The 21939-nt window shown below is 41.1% G+C and overlaps 1 protein-coding gene across 2 annotated transcripts in view; it reads left to right on the forward strand.

Moving 5' to 3' along the window:
- The first annotated feature begins 5217 nt into the window (after positions 1-5217).
- The window catches only part of srgap1b (SLIT-ROBO Rho GTPase activating protein 1b), a 59414-nt gene continuing 42692 nt past the window's right edge, over positions 5218-21939 (forward strand). The window contains exon 1 of one of the 2 annotated variants that reach the window (XM_067426924.1): positions 5218-5829. In XM_067426924.1, coding sequence (XP_067283025.1) covers positions 5763-5829 — 67 coding nt within the window. In that variant the 5' untranslated portion in view covers positions 5218-5762. The remainder of the gene's footprint in view (positions 5830-21939) is intronic. The other variant, XM_067426923.1, reaches the window with a different exon arrangement.

Genomic DNA, 21939 nt, shown 5'->3' on the forward strand with positions numbered 1-21939 from the left:
AAAGCTGTGTCATCCCTAACAGCGGGAAAAAAACTTTATTCAAAATAAAAATATGGCTTTTAATCAGATACAGCCATACATCTATGATCCGGAATCAGACCCAGAGGCTGCAGTTGAACAGGAGCAGCAGCAAAAACGACTAGAGCAGGACGTCTGTATGTGGTAAGTTACAAGTTATACACTAACTATATAATATGCTTAGCGGCTTGTGTTATTTACATATTTATACTTGAATTATATCGTTGTATTTTTGTCTTTGAAGGTGTACATGTGGGAAGTGCAGTTGTGCACGTGTGTTTGTGTGTTTACGCGTGGTTTGTGTAGACAGTAAGCAGACTAAAAAAACACAGACATTTGAAGCAGTCTCACTCACCCTTCTAACGTTGGGACTGCTCCATCATTCAGCATTAGGCGATTGGGAAAATCCGGCGTCGAGCTGGGCCTTGTTTATGAAACAGTCGGCACCGAAATGCAGCGAACAGATATAAACATTCGCGCAACTCAGTTGCTGATCCGGAAAAGCAAATTACATCCACTGTTGCCTTAACGCGGGGTTTTGGCGAATCTGTGCAGGACTGTCTTGGTCTGGCAACCAAAAACGCACTTTTTTGGTGACCACCTGTCCAGCATCCTACGAGCCAGCGCTTTGATGGGCGTAGGCTGTTACTTTCGCTCTCTCCCTCTCTCTCTCTCACGCTCTTCCGGTAGAATTGTCCGTAAGGCCCATACAAGGAAATTCCGCCCCCATTAACGTCAAAGGGGACGCATGATCTCAAAAAACTTGCCGAAACTTATGACTAACCGGAAGTAGTATTTTTGACAAAGAAATACTCCCATCAAACGTCCACCTTAACTTTTGAAACTTTGTCTATGTTTAGTATGGGATTCCAAGTCTTTAACAGTGTAAAAAGATCAGTATGCATGAAACAGCATTTCACCCCCCCTTTAATGACAGTATTTTGAAGCGATTCTTTCATGATGAGCTCAGTTCTTCTCCGTTTTGTTCTCAGAACTGCAGATGTCAGACATCTGACAGCGCTCATCCAAAGCTGTAACATATGATTGTCAGTCTTTCCAGTGTGTTGGAGAATAAAAGCGGCAAAAGGGACATCACATCATCGGCGTCATCATATTTAGAGCCTCTGTCTGACAGGAACAGAATGTTCAGGAGAGAAAGAAACCCGGATTGAAGAGGAGAACAAATTGCGGTAAAGCCAGTACTGTAGGAAATGTTTATGCCTGTTCTCGCTCTCCATGTTTGAGTCTGACTGTAATGACAATGTGTAATTACAGACTGGATGCTTTAGATGTTTTTCCCAAGACCAAACACAGTGTTTAAGCTGAGGCCATTTTGCTTTAGCAGGAAACCTCATGATTATCAGATAACTGATCCAATCTGCTCCCTTTAACGGTTCTTCTCCATGGGGAACAGTTTGGAGTTTTGTGGAATGGGAACCCCGAGACACACTCAAGCTTCACTTAAATTCACAATAAAATATTATCATAGAAATGACCCAGACAGTAGATATATAGTGTTAGCCCATTACCGGATCCGCTGTTTACTGGCGTGATGGCGGGACAGCTTGTGCCTCTCACATGACATCACAGAAATAGCAAAACCACAACAATGTCTTTCCCACCTGCAGTTTTTCTTGTCTGAGAAACTGAATCATCACCATAGAGAAGAAAAGACCATCGCATCTTCCATTTCATGCCGACGTTAAAATGTATGAATTTCATTGCATTAGCTCATAAGATATCAAAACAGAGTGGCATCTGCAAAGAAGTAACACTTTTATTTGTATACTGTATAGTGTAGTTTATGAAATTAGCCTAATTACACACGTTAATATTTTGAGGTGGCCGTTTTACATGCTGAACATGTCATGACATTATGTTCTGTCCTGAGGCTTGCTGGGCTGATGTTTTACTGAAATCAGATATAAATACACTCGCTGATGTCACCTCTACGCTTAAACACACCCCAGAACCCCACTGAACACGGGCAGAAGCTTTACCAGCCCATAAATGGTATAGAAAGCACAATTAATAATTCAGAATGGGTTCATAGAGCACCCACAGGACACTTAAGTTCTGTTTATATAGAATCGAGCATAGTTATTAATATGAGTCATACTTGTGATATAGACTCCCTTAAATCATCTAAAACGACCTTCAGAAGTCTAAAAATATATTTAAGTGGCCATAAATGCATCGTTAGAGTGAGGGTGTGCTCAGTGATTGGAACAGATATACATTTCCTGTACTTACAGTACGTGTGTGTATGTCAGCTTGTTCTGACCCTAGTGATGTCAAATAATTCATAAATGATTCATAACTAAGTAGATATGGCCCGCTGAGGAGGTTAACATTGCATCAGTGTCACACCTTATATCCTCATAGTCTCTCTCTCTCTCACACACACACAAACACAAAACACTTTATCTTATGTAACAAATGCCATGACCTGTTGATGTATGAGAAACGGTAATGAGATTGTTGTTGTACAGGAAGGTCGTGTTTTGTTTTTTTTTTGTTTGTTTTTTTTTTCTCGAAAGAGAGCAAGCTTATTCTGTTCCCAAGCATTGCAGACAGTTTTCCTAATTAAACACTTGGATTTTATAAAATTGTTCTATTTAAATTAACACCCCCCACCTTTCATTTAGTAATTCAATTATGTCTTGTACCTGGTACATATTTTATCTCAAAATGTAGCAAGCAAGCACACTATTCTTCTTACAAAAAAAAATTAAAAATAATTTTTATTTAAAATGTTTATTTACCTCAATATCATACATCTATACATCATGGTACTATTTGTTGTAATGATTTATGCTGATTGTGTTGACTTGAGGATTTTCCTTGCAGCATGCTGTACAGACATGATAATTAATTTAAATTAATAATAATAATAATAAAGATAATGGGAAATGGTGAATGTGATTGAATGTAACAAATATATTGTCACAGCATACATTTATAAATATGAAATGAGATCTGGGTGTGTTCTTGACAGGCTTTGCTATTTCTATACATCCCAGATTATTACCCTGTAGATTAGACCAATTAAGACATTCAATGATGACAAAACATTCTGTGTTTGCTCTTAGAACTGACTTGAGATCAGCGTTGCAGAATTTGTTCCACCTTCTGATGTTCCCTTCTCTGTCTCCCCCTGCTGACTCTGTGCAGTGTTATCGTGTGTGAAGGTGAATAAGTGACCCGTTAAGCGCCTCCTACATCATTCAACCACTTATGTGTAAGTGAAGAATGGGGGAGTCATTGAGAAGCCTTTTCTATTGTGGAAATGAATACTCTGTTTTGTAGTTGCACAGTTGCACCAGCAGAAGTCAGACTGGTGCTTTCCACAGCTTTGTGTGTTTCCATCCACCTCGAAGGTTACATTTAAACTGATGTAAACCTGGCATCATTCATTTGACCTGCATTATGCATTTGGACAATTACTCAGTGATATTCTAATGGGTCGACTTTTTAAAACAATTACTGTCATATATATATATATATATATATATATATATATATATATATATATATATATATATATATATATATATCACTGACAGGTGAAGTGAATAACACTGATTATCTCTTCATCACAGCACCTGTTAGTGGGTGGGATATATTAGGCAGCAAGTGAACATTTTGTCCTCAAAGTTGATGTGTTAGAAGCAGGACAAATGGGCAAGTGTAAGAATTTAAGCTAGTTTGACAAGGGCCAAATTGTGATGGCTAGACGACTGGGTCAGAGCATCTCCAAAACTGCAGCTCTTGTGGGCTGTTCCCGGTCTACAGTGGTCAGTTTCTATCAAAAGGGGTCCAAGGAAGGAACAGAGGTGAACCGGCGACAGGGTCATGGGCGGCCAAGGCTCAGTGATGCACATGGGGAGCAAAGGCACATGAAATCAAACAGATGAGCTGCTGGAGCTCAAATTGCTCAAGAAGTTAATGCTGGTTCTGATAGAAAGCTGTCAGAATACACAGCGCATCACAGTTTGTTGTGTATGGGGCTGCATAGCCACAGACCAGTCAGGGTGCCCATGCTGACCCCTGTCCACTGCCGAAAGCGCCAACAGTGGGCACGTGAGCATCAGAACTGAACGATGGAGCAATGGAAGAAGATGGTGAATCATGTTTTCTTTTACATTACATGGACAGCCGGGTGTGTGTGGCTTACCTGGGGAACACATGGCACCAGGATGCACTATGGGAAGAAGGCAAGCGGGCGGAGGCAGTGTGATGCTTTGGGCAATGATCTGTTGGGAAACCTTGGGTCCTGACAAGAAACAAGTCCAATCCATGGAGGCCCCAACTTACAGGACTTAAAGGATCTGCTGCTAATTTATTGGTGCCAGAAGCCACAGCATGCCTTCAGGGGTCTAGTGGAGTCCTAGAAAAGGTGGACCAACCCAACACAATATTAGTTATTATCTTATGCCTGATTGGTGTGTGTGTGTGTGTGTGTGTGTGTGTGTGTGTGTGTGTGTGTGTGTGTGTGTGTGTGTGTGTGTGTGTGTGTGTGTGTGTGTGTGTGTGTGTGTGTGTGTGTGTGTGTGTGTGTGTGTGTGTATAAATGTAAATGTGTGTGTATATACATATATACATATACATGTGTGTGTGTGTGTGTGTGTGTGTGTGTGTGTGTGTGTGTGTGTGTGTGTGTATGTGTATATATATATATATATATATATATATATATATATATATATATATATATATATATATATATATTAGACCAATTAAGTTAAAGAAAACTGTAGTTTTATCAGACTATAATTGCTCCACAGAAATACATTTTTGCTGCAATTTTATGAATGACAGAATCTTACTTCCTGTTTTGATTAACAAATTAAAGAAATTGTTGAAGAAATAAGATTCTGTCATTCATAAAACGTTCATCTGGCATCGTTAATTTGCACTGCATTATACATTTGGACAATTACTTAGTTATTTCTACGGGTGATTTTCTTAAGTAGCCTATAGTAACCCTAGTGCAGTGGTTCTCAGTCCAGGTCCTGAAGTTGTCCAGCACCAGCATTTTGGATTTCTCCGTTATCTGACACACCCAGTTCAGGTCCTGTGGCGTCTAATAAGCCGATAATACAAATCAGGTGTGTTAAATGAGTGAAGAATCCAAAATGTTCCGAACTTGGGTACGCAAGGTCCAGGGCAGCACACAACTCGATTAGTGGTTTTGTAAAATACAGTGACTGTCAATATTGTGTATTGCACACATGCACACACTCACGCCCCAACCCGCCCACCAATTGACAGTAGCGTGGAGAGCGCGCGCATGAGAAACACGCACACCTAACGAATTTTTTTGCATACAAAATTAAATGCTCTCACACCTCAGCGTGAGTTTAGATGAGTTACAGTCTCTGCCGCCTCTAGACGCGCGTATCGTTCTTGTTAATCGCGCGCGCACTCAACCTGTGCGTAATATTGATGCGGCCACTTGCATCTCCAATCGTTCTTGCGCGTCTGGCGATGCGGCTGTAACGACGCGCCCCCGTGGTTCACGTGCCACTTTTCAGGGGTCTTTTGTCTGTGCTGGTCTAATAATCATTGATGTGCATAGTTGAATGTCATCGCTTTGCTTTACGGACTACAGTTTCCTGCTGCTGGATCACGCACTGAACCTCTGGTTAGATATGACGCATCGGGCACAGTAGGGACGCGTCTCGGAGAAGCAGAACGGTTTCAGACAGAAGGGACCAGCGGATCTGGACTACACAGGCGTCATGTCGAACACGACGAAGAGCAAAAAGGAAAAGGAAATCATTACGGAGTATGAGAGTCAAGTGAAAGGTAAGAACACTCGCACCTGATGGGTACCTGGAGACTCTCATCTGAGGCGTCTAATGCTTACAACACATTGGCCAAATAATATTTCATAACGCCTTTCAATTGCATTATTACTTCCCATTTCATTTGAAAGCACTTAATTCTGCTGAAAAAGCCATGCTGTGATGGTGGTTGTGTTTTAAAGCATGTTCCAGCATGGTTTCTAGCATTCTTTTGCTGGTTATACTGGTAACCCATCTTTGACATGTGTATGGTTGAATGTCATCGCTTTACAGGCTAGTTTCCTGCTGCTGGGTCACACACTGAAACATGGTTACTGGTCAACCAGCTAATGACAAGTTTGGATTAGCCTAACCATTTGTCAGCTTTTACCAGCTAAAGGGGGAGAGATTTTTGAAACACGATAGCTAGTCAACCAGATTATTACTAGCTGGACCCCAAAGGTGGTCATGGTTAAGGTGATTTATGAAACATGCTAGCCAATCAGATTATTACCAGCTAGACACTGAAGGTGGGTGATTTTTTAAACATGGTCAACAAGACTAATACTAGCTAAACACCAACCAAATGTGGTTAAGATGATTTTTGAAACATGCTGTTCAACCAGATAATTAACAGCTAGACACCAAAAGTGGTTAAGATGATTTTTGAAACATTGAAGCTGCCATCTGTTCATACAAGCTCAAGATGGTCCAGATGTGGTTTATGGTCGACCAGTTAGAAAGGTGATCAGCATGTTTTTTTCAACGGTTGGCTAGCTAAATAACAGAGACCAGTTGGACATACCAGCTCTAGATGGGATGATAATCTGTTTTAACAGCTGATAACCACCTTGGACTATCTAGAAACCAGCTACCATGTTCCGAAACAAGCCAAAGGTGGATTATCAGCATGGAGAGAGAGGTGTAAGTGAGGGAGTTACAACACACACAGGCTTCTTTTCACTCAAGATATGCATTACCTAAATAACAGTATATAAAATGCATCCTGCATCATTTGTCTGCCCTTCCAGCAGGGCGGCCGCTTGTGCACGCGCACTCGTTTAACAGTGTGTAATCGATGAGATGGAGGGAGGGAGGGAGGGAGGGAGGGAGAAGGAGGTGGGGCAGCATCGCGCAGGCTCCATGGCAACCTGCATGGCAACCCCAGTCTCCAGCACTCCAACTGTAGTCAGGTGAAGGTGTATGGTTTGCTTAGACCATAAAATGGTCAAATGTTTTAGAAAAAATCTGTAAAAAATGAAGCACCATATTTAAATGTAAGGAGCTGAGTTGCTGTCTCAGCTACAATTGGCCAATGGTTGTGAGAGCGAGGGTGGTCTCTAGGCAACTCAAGGTGTGCTGATAGATTGGTGTAGTATCAGGGCCGCTGCGTTAGTGCAAGATGGATGAACATATGGACGCCTCTCGGTTGTCAAATGTGCGCCTAGGTGCACTCCTTCTTCAACAGGCTCTTGCTGCATTGTACATGTTTCCATGGATACTCAACCACCAGTCTGTGTGTGAATGTCCAATGGGGAAGCGATGGGGATCTGTGTGTGTGTGTGTGTGTGTGTGTGTGTGTGTCTCAGGGAGCAAGATCAGGGAATCCTCCTGCCGCAGCAGTGCTGTTTAGTATGGACCGCACGTACAGCAGTGTGTGTGGCATACAGTAGTGTGACTAAGGATGGATTGAGACAGATGAGTGATTTATGGTCATAAGGGACAGCGCTGATATTATCGGATATAACACACAATTATTTGCTACTCAGACATGTTTAATGGTCTTTTAATGTTTATAAAGTGTCATGTTTAAATGCGTACACTAAAAAATGCTGGGTTGTTTTAATTCATGGTTGGGTCAAATATGGGCAAACCAATCCATTCACTTAAAATGTTTTAATTTCTTCCATATTTGACCCAAACATGGGTTGATACAACCCAGCTCTTAGAGTGTACTGTAAAACAGTGTAAAATGATTTTACTATACTAACTATACAAGTCGAGTCTTTCTAATTCCGAATTTCACTTCTAATTTAATGTTACTTGCTGTTTTATTATTATTATTATTATTATTATTATTATTGTTATTATTATTATTATTATTTGTGAAATGTACTTCTTAGTGAAATTAGTTTGTATGCCATTTTTTCAGTGTATGATTGTTTGAGATTTTATCTCACTCAAAAAAATAGGTTCTGTTAAATAAATGTCCTGCCGGAGATAGTCAGCGTCCACACAGGAAATGGTTTTCTCTGAGAGAGGAAGTTAGAAGGAAAGCGAGGAAAATGACCTTGACTCTACCTGCAAATACACACACACACACACACACACACACACACACACACACACACACACACACACACACACTCCCATACACAAATTGAACTACACATTTATGGTGATTCAAAGCTAGTCAGTTTAATGTGGAAAACGTGTGTGTGTGTGTGTGTGCGTGTGTGTGCGTGTGTGTGTGCGTGCGTGTGGGTGCGCATTACACAAAATATTTTTGCTTCATCAGCAAGAACCAGCACTCGAGCGAGTGGCATTTTCTGTCCTGTTGGGAGCTTGTGTTGTACAAAAGCTTTACACATGCATGCGACTAGAAACCCTACTGTAAACCCCACCCTCATATCATCCTCATATCAATGAGAGCTTGAGCATATATGAGCATATATGAGCATGTGCACCGTGTGTTCTCATGCAAGGCTTGGTCTTTTACAAAGAAAATGCACAAAGATTGACTTTGCCAAAATGCTGCGTTTTAGTCTGCTTTTCTCATGAGATTTGATGTCGGGTGCCACTTCTGCCTGCTGTCCAGTCAAAAGGCACACACACACACACACATCATTGTCCGCGGCTGCTGTACTTCCTCTGCGTAGGGGACTGTATGAATCAGATTTATTGCGGCTCAGGGGATCCACTTCGCTACAAGACATTTCATCTGTTTGTTTAGAGTCTCACTGAAGGAGTCCCAACATCGCACAATAAATGTTCAGACTGAATGTGAAGTGACATAAAAAGGGTTGTACAGATCAAAGAAGCATTTTAGCTGGTTTTTCATGTGTTATACTTCAGATTTTCCAGAAGTCATCATCCATCACCCACATCCTCTTCTGTGTGCTGGTCACTACGTCACATTTTAAATTATGCAATTTTGGTTTGGTTTGGTTTTACAGAATAATGAGAAATGTCCTGCTCCTCTAACCCTTGTATTCTGTTTGTGTTCTTGGTACGATTTTTAATGTTGCGGGTCAAATTGACCCTAATTGGATTCAGTTCAATTCACAAAAAACAATAAACTAATTACTTCTCACACATTACAACAAAAATAAACATATCAAAACACTGTATTTAAAAAACGATTTAAAATAAATAAATATTATGAACAGTATTGTAACAGTATTTTTAATTTTTATATTTAGTGTGTGTGTGTGTGTGTGTGGGGGGGGGGGGGGGGCTTTCCTGAAGCTCAAACATTAGAGCATGGCACTAGCAATGGCAAAATCATGCGTTTAGTTCCCAGTGAAATTAACATACTGATAAAAATGTATGCCTTCAACGCAGTATATTTGGATAAAAGTGTCTCCCAAATGCATAAATGTAAATCCTCTCAGAGGGTAGTTGAGAAACTGACATAAATTACATGCATTTTTAACATTTTTATTTAGGGTAGGTTCATCTGCGGTTAGCCGTGATGAAAGCCAACATATTAAATTGCCGTAGATGTATCCGAGTGATCCGGTTTTGTAGAGGGGGGTCAAAATGACAGTGTTCAGCCGAGATTTGAAGCCAGATTACAGGCTGGTAAAATTGACTTTAGAAAGACGGCAGCAATATTTATATTTTTACACAGATATTGGAAGGTCTGTTGAATCTTTGTTGCATGCAAAAGGTGGCCGTTCAAAAACGGAAAAAACACTTCTTGCCCCCCCCCCCCCCCCCCAAAAAAAGTGTATTTGCCTGTAACTCAAGATGTATTAAAGATATCTTAATTTCATTTTAGATTTTGATTCTTTTAAGGCTCAATATGGGTAATTTTCAGAGGTATAGGGATTCCAATGGCTTTGTGGAGGGAATTGTTAAATTGTACACATCTTGAGGGGTCACACTCCCTGTTTACACCTGGTGTTAAGCTATGTTTTAGTCAATCAGATCACAAATGCATGACACTAAATACAGGTAAAAAAGATGTTTCTAAAAGGTTTTGAGCTTGTCCACTTTCAACCGGGTAGTGAAAACACATTCGATTGCCTTCGTAGTGTAAAACTCAAGTGGCCGAATGCAACTGAAAAGCCACTTAAGACCATCTACTCTCCGGTAAACATTATGGGACGTGTGCTAGCCAGACGGGATTTAAACGTTTGTCAGCTGAAGACCAAAAGTTTGGTTTGAAGACGAAAACACTAGAGCCCTGCACCGGGCCTCAAATCTAGGCCCCTAGCCCGGCCCTGGCCCGAGACGCTAAGGCCCTAGCCCGGCCCTTTTTTTTTTTTTACATTGTTGCAGCCATTAAAATAATTCTGCTTTGTTTTTAATGTCAAAATAGTTATATTTTGTTTCGTTTCTTTATTAAGTTAATTTAGAAAAATGTTTAGAGCATTTTTTTGTTTGTTAAATTAGCCAGCGGCCGACAGTGAGTTAACCGCATATTTAATCGATTTAGCCTCTCAAATCAACTCTTGACTTGTCTTGCCTATAATAAAATCCACAGATATAAAACACTTCAAGCATCACAATGTTAGTTAATTTCACCAACTATTACCACCACAATAAAAGGCATTTTTGATGAGCTGAGGCAGGCTGATTCAGCTCGCGGCTCTCGCAAACGGAGCTAAACAATCAAAAAACAAATAAAAATAAAAAAGAACATGCTGGTTGTCTTATAGCCTACCTTAATCCTACGCAAAATGAATATGAATCCGATCTTCAATTCCCGTGGTATATGCTCATTTAACGGAGTTTACAGCAACGAAAGCAAAAGATTCAAGATGCATTTTATTCAGCAGCTTATTTCATATTCAAAGACCACATAAGAGAGAGTGACCAAAGCGCACTGGTAAGATCATTTAGTCTCATTCATTTTTATTGAAGATGATTGTGTTTTTGAGCATCTAAGACTTATTTTAAGTTTCATTTACGGCCATTTGCGTTGGCTTGCTTTACTCATTTGCGGCGATGCGTGTTGCAGTAGCACCATCATATCTATCTGACTACAACATATAGCCCATAACTCGCTCTCACACGTTTATTTTTTAACCATTTGCCAGGAGTAAAATGTATACATGTGGTTTAAACAACCAGATTTTTGTCCGGTTTCGTCTGAAATGCTTTCATCCTTCTGAATCGGTTTGTTTAGTGATCGGACTACATTGATAGCCCTGTACATTAATAGCAGCAGACGCCCCGCGGATGACACGCAACAGAAACGCCACGCTCACACCGCAGCTGCGCTGAAGAAACGCGCGCTGCTGCTGCTGGCGCCGTGGCGCGGACTCTGAACCTATGCTCTGAACACTGTGCTAGCCATCTTGACAGTCGCGTTAGCTATTATGGTCTCGTGTTGTTTCCACCAGCGCAGAACATCTCATTGTTCATTTTAATTAATAAAATAAATATAAAACGAAGGAGAAGCCTAAAAAAGGCCCGAAGCCCGGCCCGCGTTTTAGGTATGATGTGAAAATTGGCCCGAAGCCCGGCCCTAGGGGCGTAAAAAAGTCGGGGCCCGTCGGGCTCGGGCAAAAATGCAGGGCTTTACCAAACACCATATTTACCAAACCTCCCCATAGACCCTCCCTTTGAAGAAATCAGGACAGAAGTGGTTAAAAGTGGACAAAAGAGGCGAATTATGCCTCCAGGTGCAAATGGGAATGTGTCTCCCTCATCTACTTGTGGCCCGATCGACCAAAACATCTTAATGACAGGTGTAAACCGGGTCAAATGTGGGTCACTTTACAAACGCTTTCAGAGAAATCAGAGAAAACAAATTGTGATTATCACATCAACAAAAACTTTTTTTATAGTTTCACTGTTGGCCTATGTAAAAAACGCTAGGCTACATTACAACTAGTAGCATGTCCAACAATAGGAAGAAGAAAAAAACACCTTCTGCCAGGAGTTTAAAGTGTGCATCTGATGGATACTTTAATGTCCCATAAGACCACGGGAGAGGAGTCATCATATTATGTCTACTGTAGGGTTACATGACAATTTCAACAGGATATAGTATGTCCTGATTTTCATTCTAGACAAATACAGAAAATATTTTATTAATGGTCGAGAAGTGCAGTCTTCTTCAAATGCAGTAGGTACATAGTTAGTATTTGATTTTAGACGCAACTTATGGAACGTCCTCATTTTGATAACGAAACAAATGTGCATGTTGTATTGTAACACAAGTAAGGTGATGGCAAATGCTGAGAGGTGGACAAGGACCAGATGTCCACTATGTGTGTGTACTTGTAGAAGTGTGTTGTAGTGAGTTGGTTGTGTGTGATATCGTAAGGCCTGGTTATGTTTCAAAATAATGATTGGAAACAGCATATGGCCTCACTTTCTCTGTTCAAGAATAGACAGCGAACAAATAGCTAATTTGGTCAAAACCGAATTCTTTGTCTCAGACTCGAGACCAGACAGATTTCCCAGCCATTTACTGCATGTATTTATAACAGGAGCCCTGTAAGTCTCATTAATCAAGTATAGATATCGATCCAGTAATCTATTTAAGACCACAGCGGAGAGGACCACATATACTGCAGTACTTACACTAAGGATTGTGGGTCTTAAAGCCTGTCTTTGCCTTTACTCTTGGGTTTAAAGCTGAAAGCTTAGTTAGCCAGGCTTACTTTACAGATTATCTCAAGTCTTATTTCAGTTTAAGGCAACAGAGATGTGCTAATGGAGCTTAGTCGGGGTATAGAAGTATTTAAAATCATGCAAAATAAAAACAAAACAAATTGAAAGGCATTTTGATATTTTGCCTGTCTAGCCCTCATAACCTGATTCTCATTTGTGTTGAATTAAATTTTGCGTGACTAAGGTCAATAACAGTAAGTCTGGTCTGGCGTTGAGTCATTGTCTGTCTGTTTAGTCCTTCCACGTACACTTCAGCTGCTCGTATCTCCTGACCTTGGATCCGTACGCGCTTGATTACATTTGTTGTGTCTTGTACTGGATGAAGCCTCACCTAATGTTGACTTCTCCTTGACACATTTTATGCAAAAACATTTGCTCCATCTGTGTGTAAAATGTGTATGCAGGTGCAGGTTTGGCAATATTTGTGATTTAAAAAAAAAAAAAAGCCTAGGCCTTGAAAAAGCCTAGCCAGAGAGTTTGAAGTAGTTTACTGGATGGATGGATGGATGGATGGATGGATGGATGGATGGATGGATGGATGGATGGATGGATGGATGGATGGATGGATGGATGGATGATTGGGTGGATGGATGATTGGGTGGATGGATGATTGGATGGATGGATGGATGGATGATTGGGTGGATGGATGAATGGGTGGATGGATGATTGGGTGGATGGGTGGATGGATGATTGGGTGGATGGATGGATGGATGGATGGATGGATGGATGGATGGATGGATGGATGGATGGATGATTGGGTGGATGGATGATTGGGTGGATGGATGATTGGGTGGATGGATGGATGGATGATTGGGTGGATGGATGATTGGGTGGATGGATGATTGGGTGGGTGGGTGGATTAGTTAGATAAGATACACATAAACAGAATGTCCTCACATAATGAAATATTATAAAATCTGAGAAGATTTCACATGACACTTTCACATGGAGTGTTGCGCAAGTTTCTATGATGGGTAAGTTTAGGGGTATGAGTTGGTTTATGTCATAGAAAATATAATTGATTCGATATTAAATGAATCTAATGCCTCATTCATGAAACACGAGCAGAACGAATTTGTGTGTAAATCGTTCGTAAAGCCGCTCTGACGTAAATGTTCGGATTCACGAAAAATTTCAAAATGTTAGTTGGTACGAAAGAAATGAACACCTGCTACCTAACCACGAGTAAATGCTGCGTAAAACATTTAAACGCTCTGTGTTATAATTTATGCAATCTGATGACATTGCATTTTGATGCACTGTAGGGCAGGCCTACAATAATATTTCAAGAGTTGATTTGCCCCATCTTTTTTGTTTTTCTTGTGTTTGTACTGTTTAACCTTGGGTAATAGGCAGCGCTCGTCGCTGTCATTTTTTTTTACCAGACCGTCCAATCACAGTGGAGAAGGGGCGGGACAAAAACTACACTGACCATCCATCTTGTACACCAACTGAACAACAATAATAGAGAAGTTAATACTGCTTTTTACTGCATTTCTAAATTCAGTAATATCCTTCAAAATGAGATACTAGTAACACATTACTGCCATGGATATTCTGTATCATAGCCACCAAAGTATCTCAGCTGGAAAAACGATGCCCTTGCAAAGCACTTTCGAACGCCACCAGCTGGCCGTTTTCAGAAGAGCACCAGGTGTTTAGCTGGCTAAAACATGCTTTGGTGGACACACGATAATTTAATATTTATTGCTAGTCATATGGCCAATTAGTCTCTTCAACATCTATGCAAAATCCTGGAGCCAAACCTGAGAAAGAAGTCCAGAAGACTCCACAGCATTCCTGGTCACGTCATTTGCATTTGTAACTCATGGGTGGGTATTATGCTAATTATGAATGAGCGTGCACGCGCATCCTATTTACGCATGTTTGGAATTCACTAATATACACACGTTTAAAGGGATAGTTCACTTTGAAATTAAATTTTGATATGTTTTAGCTTACCTCATGGGCATCTGAGATGTAGGAGTATTTGTTTCCCCAGTAGTTTCAATTTTGATCATTTTAGGTCAAACCGTTCTTGTGCCTCACATAATGCAGGTCTATGGTCACCACCTCAATATATTACAATTTATACAATTTATATCGTTTTTACCTCTTGTACACCACTACATCCGACTGATCTGAGGGCGCGCGTGCGTATTTCCTGTTGTGACATTCGCGCATGAAAAGGTAACACTTCCCAAATTTCTGTGTAAACAATGAGAGACGTACACGTGCGAGAGATCCACTTCCGCCGCTTTCCGCGCTTGCGCAGACTAAAGCCAGAACGCGCGAATGTCACAACAGGAAACACGCACGCGCGCCCTCGGATCAGTCGGACGTAGTGGTGTACAAGAGGTAAAAACTATATTAATATGTTCGTTTTCTCACACAAACCGCTCGTTTGGTGTCTTAGGCCATCAGTGTATACTTACGATGGGGGATTGTTTAATTTGGACTTCTCTGTGTATGCTCTTTGAGGTGGTGACCATAGACCTGCATTATGTGAGGCACAGACAAGAACGGTTTGACCTAAAATGATCTAAATTGAAACTACTGGGGAAACAAATACTCCTACATCTCAGATGCCCATGAGGTAAGCTAAAACATATCAAAATTAAATTTCAAAGTGAACTATCCCTTTAACTACCGAATCCGTGGTATACGAAGCGTTTGTGAATCTGGAGCAGAGTTTTCGTAAAGGTCCATTTTACGCGCAAATTACTCTGAATTTGCACATATTTACGAAAGTTTCAGGAAGAGGCCCAATGATTGGGTCATATTGCAGTGATATTTTGTGTTTCTTGCATGTAATATGTTTGGCAACAGTTCTTCTAACCCCAATTGATAGAATGTAGGAAGACACATCATGGCCATATTCCAGGATGAAAATGTTGAGATTCATGAGGCACAAAATGTGAACGAATGAAGAATCATTTTCACACACCAATTGGCACCTCTGAGCCCAGACCAGACTTAAATTAATATTAAGTTTTTGGGGATGTGATGGACATTTGCTTTGTCAATACAGGATCTTGCCCAAAAAATGTATATTCCCACAGCCACCAGGGAATACCGTTTCCATGAAAGGGTGTTAATGGTCTGCAACAATCTTTAGGAAGGTGGTACGTGTCAAAGTAACATCCACATAGATGGCAGGACCCAAGGTTTACCAGCAGAACATTGCCCAAGGCCACCTTCTTCCATTGCTCCGAGGTCCAGATCTGATGTTCACATGCCCACTGTCGGCGCTTTCGGTGATGGACAGGGGTCAGCATGGGCACCCTGACTGGTCTACGGCTATACCGCCCCATACACAACAAACTGCGATGCATCAACTTCTTGAGCAATTTTAACTACAGCAGCTCGCCTGTTTGATCAGACCACACGGGCTAGCCTTTGCTCCCCACATGCATCAATGAGCCTTGGCCGCCCATGACCCTGTCGCCGGTTCACCTCTGTTCCTTCCTCAGACCACTTTAGATAGATACTGACCACTGCAGACCGGGAACAGCCCACAAGAGCTGCAGTTTTGGAGATGCTCTGACCCAGTCGTCTAGCCATCACAATTTGTCGCAAATCCTTACGCTTGCCCATTTGTCCTGCTTCTAACACATCAACTTTGAGGACAAAATGTTCACTTACTGCCTAATATATATCACCCGCTAACAGGTGCTGTGATGAAGAGATAATCAGTGTTATTCACTTCACTTGTTAGTGGTCATAATGTTATGCCTGATCGGTGTAAGTATGTGTATATACACACACACACACACACACACACACACACACACACACACACACACACACACGTACACACACGAGATGTCTCAACAAGCTGATTTGCTGTTTTAACTGCAAGGTGGGATTTACATTCCTGCAGAAAATGTTAAATATTTTGAAACTTAATGTTTCTCAAGACTTGTAAGCAAAGATTCTGCAATGCTTATGAGTTTTTTAGACTGAGATTAAAGGGAGCATAAAGTAAAAGCTTAAGATTAGAGAGAGAGAGAGAGAGAGAGAGAGAGAGAGAGAGAGAGAGAGAGAGAGAGAGAGAGAGAGAGAGAGAGAGAGAGAGAGAGAGAGAGAGAGAGAGAGAGAGAGAGAGAGAGAGAGAGAGAGAGAGAGAGAGAGAGAGAGAGAGAGAGAGAGAGAGAGAGAGAGAGGTCTAAGCAGAAATGTTAAATAAATGGGAAGTGGCAGTATAGAGTTTAGCATGGTGACGTATTTTTTTAAGGGAAAAAAATATAAATTCCCTTTCTTCCTCATAAATGGGATATTTTTATTTCCGTGAAGGCTCTACATGTGTATTTTAGTGCATTTGTGGTTTGAGTTCCCATTTTTTTCTAAATCGTGTGTGTGTGTGTGTGTAGGGCTCAGTACAGCATGCCTGCACACTCCTCACGCTCTCAGGTTGCCGAGCAGAAGCCTTGTTGCCATGGAGACAGTCTGGGTCGGGCGCATGCCGCAGGGTATCAGACGTGCTCACCGCGGTCACAAGTTCAAAGGTCAAATATGAGAGAGACGGCGACTTGAGAATAAAAAACGAGAAAATTTAAAAATGGCAATTATTTTTATAGGAACAAAGTGTACACCAGTTTATTTTTAAACGTTTGCCAGCATGTTAGTTATAGTTTGATTTATTTTTTACTTGCTAAATGTCCGTATTCATCCTCGCAAACACAGCAGGGTGGGAATTTTGTATTTTTCCGCTCCGTACACTTGGACAAACATGTTTCCGAAGCTTTTATATTGTTTTAATTAGCATTGTCTGCCTGTTTGGTGCTTCAAAGGCTTGTGGAAATGAGTCACTGTCTATATTTGTAGTTTTGATGCCGTTTTAATTCACTCCTAGTTCTGCAGTTGTTTCGAAGCTGGTTTTTGCCAGTCAGCTGTTCATAACACAGTGGACAGTCTGAATGCACATTGTCCGGATGACAGATGAGCATGTTTCTAGCATCGACATGAGTGGAGGCAGGGGACGGCCCATGTGAGGATGCGCTCCACTGCAGTCGGATGTTTTCTCCTGTGAGATTTTCCCAAGAACAGCGTTGGAGAAGAGCACTGTCGGCACAGCTGAGCTAGTAAAAGACTGCATGCAATTGCCCAACATTTAGCCATTTTAAGATTAGGATCTCATCTCACATGGCAAGTTAACAAGTTGTAAACCCACAGACTAACTGATAACTAATGTTCAGCTGTTCTTATTTTCGGATCATCAGTCATCATGCTCAGAGTAAACACTGATCGCAGACACGAAGATCTACCTTTAATTTCACCAAGCTGACTGCATGTTTTCAGGCCATATTTATTGTTTCAGGCCAGCCCATTTGATTTTGATGTGACATAAAGTGGTGATATCTAAGTTGTTTCCTTATTTTTTAATTCGTTTTCCCAGACTGATTCGTGAACTGATTCGAGCGGGTTTTATCGCACAAACTAATCGTATCCAATCATAACAGGATGGAGCCATTGCCTCCTCTCATGTGGCTTTCCTCCATTCATTCTCAATTACCCCCCACCAATCCTACTGTATGCTTTAGGGGGTCTGTTAAAAGTCAATGGACTCAGGGGAGGCAAGAGTGACGCGGCGTCCCGCTGTAAAGCCCAAAATACTTCGGCAGACCGCATAACATAATTATCGTCATCAGGAGGGTTTGTGGATTAAAACCCTGCATTTATGCCCGAGCCCGACGGGCCCCGACTTTTTTACGCCCCTAGGGCCGGGCTTCGGGCCAATTTTCACGTCATACCTAAAACTCGGGCCTGGCTTCGGGCCGTTTTTTAGGCTTCTCCTTCGTTTTATATTTATTTTATTAATTAAAAGGAACAATGAGATTGACGAACGTGCGTTTCTTCAGCGCAGCTGCTAGAGTTATGTCCTTTTTACAACTGGTTCCTTCATTTGTTTTCTCTGACCAGGTATTTATCTGATTGCGAAATGACCAGGAGTAGTCCCGAGATTCTTTCGAGACGTAACCAATTTAATTCCGATCCCCAAACAAACCAATTCAGAAGGATGAAAGCATTTCAGACGAAACCGGACAATTGTAAATGTATCTGGTTGTTTAAACCACATGTGTAAATGTTACTCCTGGCAAACGGTTAAAAAATAAACGTGTGAGAGGGTTATGGGCTATATGTTGTAGTCAGATAGATATGATGGTGCTACTGCAACACGCATCGCCGCAAATGAGTAAAGCTAGCCAACGCAAATGGCCGTAAATGAAACTTAAAATAAGTCTTAGATGCTCAAAAACACAATCATCTTCAATAAAATGAATGAGATTAAATGATCTTACCAGTGCGCTTTGGTCACTCTCTCTTATGTGGTCTTTGAATATGAAATAAGCTGCTGAATAAAATGCATCTTGAATCTTTTGCTTTCGTTGCTGTAAACTCCGTTAAATGAGCATATACCACTGGAATTGAAGATCGGATTTATATTCATTTTGCGTAGGTGTAAGGTAGGCTATAAGACAACCTGCATGTTCTTTTTTATTTTTATTTGTTTTTTAATTGTTTAGCTCCGTTTGCGAGAGCCGCGAGCAGAATCAGCCTGCCTCAGCTCATCAAAAATGCCTTTTACTGTGGTGGTAATAGTAGGCGAAATTAACTAACATTGTGATGTTTGAAGTGTTTTATATCTGTGGATTTTATTATAGGCAAGACAAGTCAAGAGTTGATTTGAGAGGCTAAATCGATTAAACGTGGTTAACTCACTGCGATCACGAGGACTGTGCGCGTATGTAACCACTTCTGTTTCGTATCTGGACTCGAACCCGGGTCCGCCGTCATGAGAGTCGGACGCTCTAACAAGGAGACTAAAGGCTGCAACCCCTAGTGTCAGTCGCTAGAGCGTCTCTTGAGGTCAGAGGAGTGAGGTTTACTCGCACAGCAACGACTACTAGCTGGCCTCTGTTACACGTACAACAGCACATGCACAAGAAAGACATAAGTGTCTTATTGGCAATACGCACATTACTGTGAATAGTGTGCAGTCGTCGAAGAAGAGTGGAAAGAGCGAGTCAAAAACAACAGGGAAACTACAACGGATAGCAAACTTGATGAGCGTTTGTGCATTGTTTCTTCTGAACTAATCGTTGATCCACTACATTTCTTCTTTGATCCGGACAAGGAAATGTCCTGATGATGACATGACACAATGCTGCCCTCCGATGTGTGGTAAGGTACACAAAAAAATAGTACTGCGTATGTGTTAAACTCGGTCATCTGGGGTTGAGTGTACTTTAAAAGCTATGTGGACATGCCTGTGTGAGATGGGACAGCAGCGATGTTTCCATAGTTCTTTAAACGTTTTATGGAAACGCCAATATGCTCATAAATTCTAAAATGTGAATAAAAAAATGGATACTGCAGAACTAAGTTAAAAATAAAGTTCATTCTCACTTTCTTAATGTTAGGATCACATGGCAATGCAAAGACTGTGGTTTTCCACAACTAGACACTGAAAAACATCTTGAAATCCTCAGAGGCATCTTTATCCTGTGTTTGCATCTGTCTTATATTTACTTTTACGTGACTTGGTTGGCGGGGTTAATGAGTCGATGATGCAGAAGTCTTTCGTCACACTATGATGAAATAATATAATAAAATCCGATTTCTGGTTTCAATAAAGGCAGCAGCTGAGTGCAAATAGTAGTTAGATGCTATGTGATGTGATGCGGGAAAAGGGAGTAGATCAAGTGAGGCAAAAGGTGGATTTGAACTCTGGCCAATTTGCACCAAAATGTTGCTACTGCTGAGAATCCATCGTGTTCTGTAATTTTCTCTGGCCCAACCAGACGTCATTGGGCGGAGTTAGTGTAAATTATCAGTATTTTCACCTCAGCACCCAGCAATTCAAAACTTGTCCTGTGCCAACGTCTGTTGCATCGCAACCACGAGATTGCAGACCTTTATCTCTCATGTCCTTTTACGAATGCACCAAGAACAACTAGGACAGATTTTCAGTGAATTACATTTTAAATTTGGGTGTTCCTCACACAAAGCTATCGTATGACCTGGAATATAAGTGCATACGTCATATGGACCACTTTTAAGATACTGTTTTTGCACATTTTTAAAGCTTAAAAAGATTCAGTGCCCGTTAACTTTAATTGCATGGAAATGAGTGTGTAAAACAGCCATGCAGTTTTGAAACGGGGCCAAAACCACCCCAATACTCCCCCAGGACAATCCTCCCAAAATATTCAGGCGATATGGCTGTTTGATTCTTACATTTTTTACCCCCAATCCTGAATCTGCCTTGGTTTTAAACACCGTGTGGATGAGTAAATTATGAGAGAATTTTCAATTTCAGACAAACTGTTCCTTTAATAACTGCTTTTAATAATAACACTCCCTTGTTCCCCTTCACCAGCTCGCTCTCTCCCTCCTTTTATTCTCCCTCACACTTTTCCCCCCTCTCTTTCTCTCTCCACAGACCAACTGTTTAATGTCACACTGCCTCTCCAGCTCGAAATAACAGATGAGACAGCAGGCTTGGCGTGAGCTCTGTGTGGGTGTGAGTGTGTGTGTGTAGGAGGGTGGGAGGGACTGTGAGAATTGGAGACATGTAACTTTGTGTGTGTGTGTGTGTGTGTGTGTGTGTGTGTGTGTGTGTGTGTGTGTGTGTGTGTGTGTGTGTGTGTGTGTGTGTGTGTGTGTGTTTGCGTGTTCTGCATCAGTGATGGTGGCATGGTGAGCAAGGTGACTCTTTTGATATAATATAAGAGACGCCTGAAATCCAGCAGAGAATCAGAGGTGATATATATATATATATAAATGTGGAAAATGAAATGACCCTGCCTGGTGTAAGTGATGCATGCGTCGTTTTCCTTAAAGCTGTGCATTTTTCAAACAGTTTTTAAATATGCAGCGACAACTAGACTGCTTCTATATAGAACCTTAAAAGGTTCTGTCAGGCGTTTCACATGTAGTTAATTTGTCATATAAGAAGTCATAAAAATATACTGTTTGTTTCAGAACTCAAAACGTCCTCGTTATTCCAAAAACAGCTTTTACTAAATGGGGTGTCTATTTACATATGTGCGCAGGAGGCAAAAGTACGGAGCACCTAAAGAGACATGGTGAAGGAAAAAAATATGAGTTTGTGGAAAAATTATTTGTCAATGCTTCTGCATTCTCTCTAAAGTTTTGCTTACCAACCGGGGAAACTTTGCATTTTTGCTCGCAAAGTGCTCAAAAGGTTTTGCGTTTTTCCGGCACCATGTCTATTTAGGAAATGGTACAAAATGTGAAAGTTTCAGGCAGGAGT

The sequence above is a fragment of the Pseudorasbora parva genome, chromosome 20 (assembly GCF_024679245.1).
Source record: "Pseudorasbora parva isolate DD20220531a chromosome 20, ASM2467924v1, whole genome shotgun sequence".
NCBI lineage: Eukaryota > Metazoa > Chordata > Actinopteri > Cypriniformes > Gobionidae > Pseudorasbora > Pseudorasbora parva.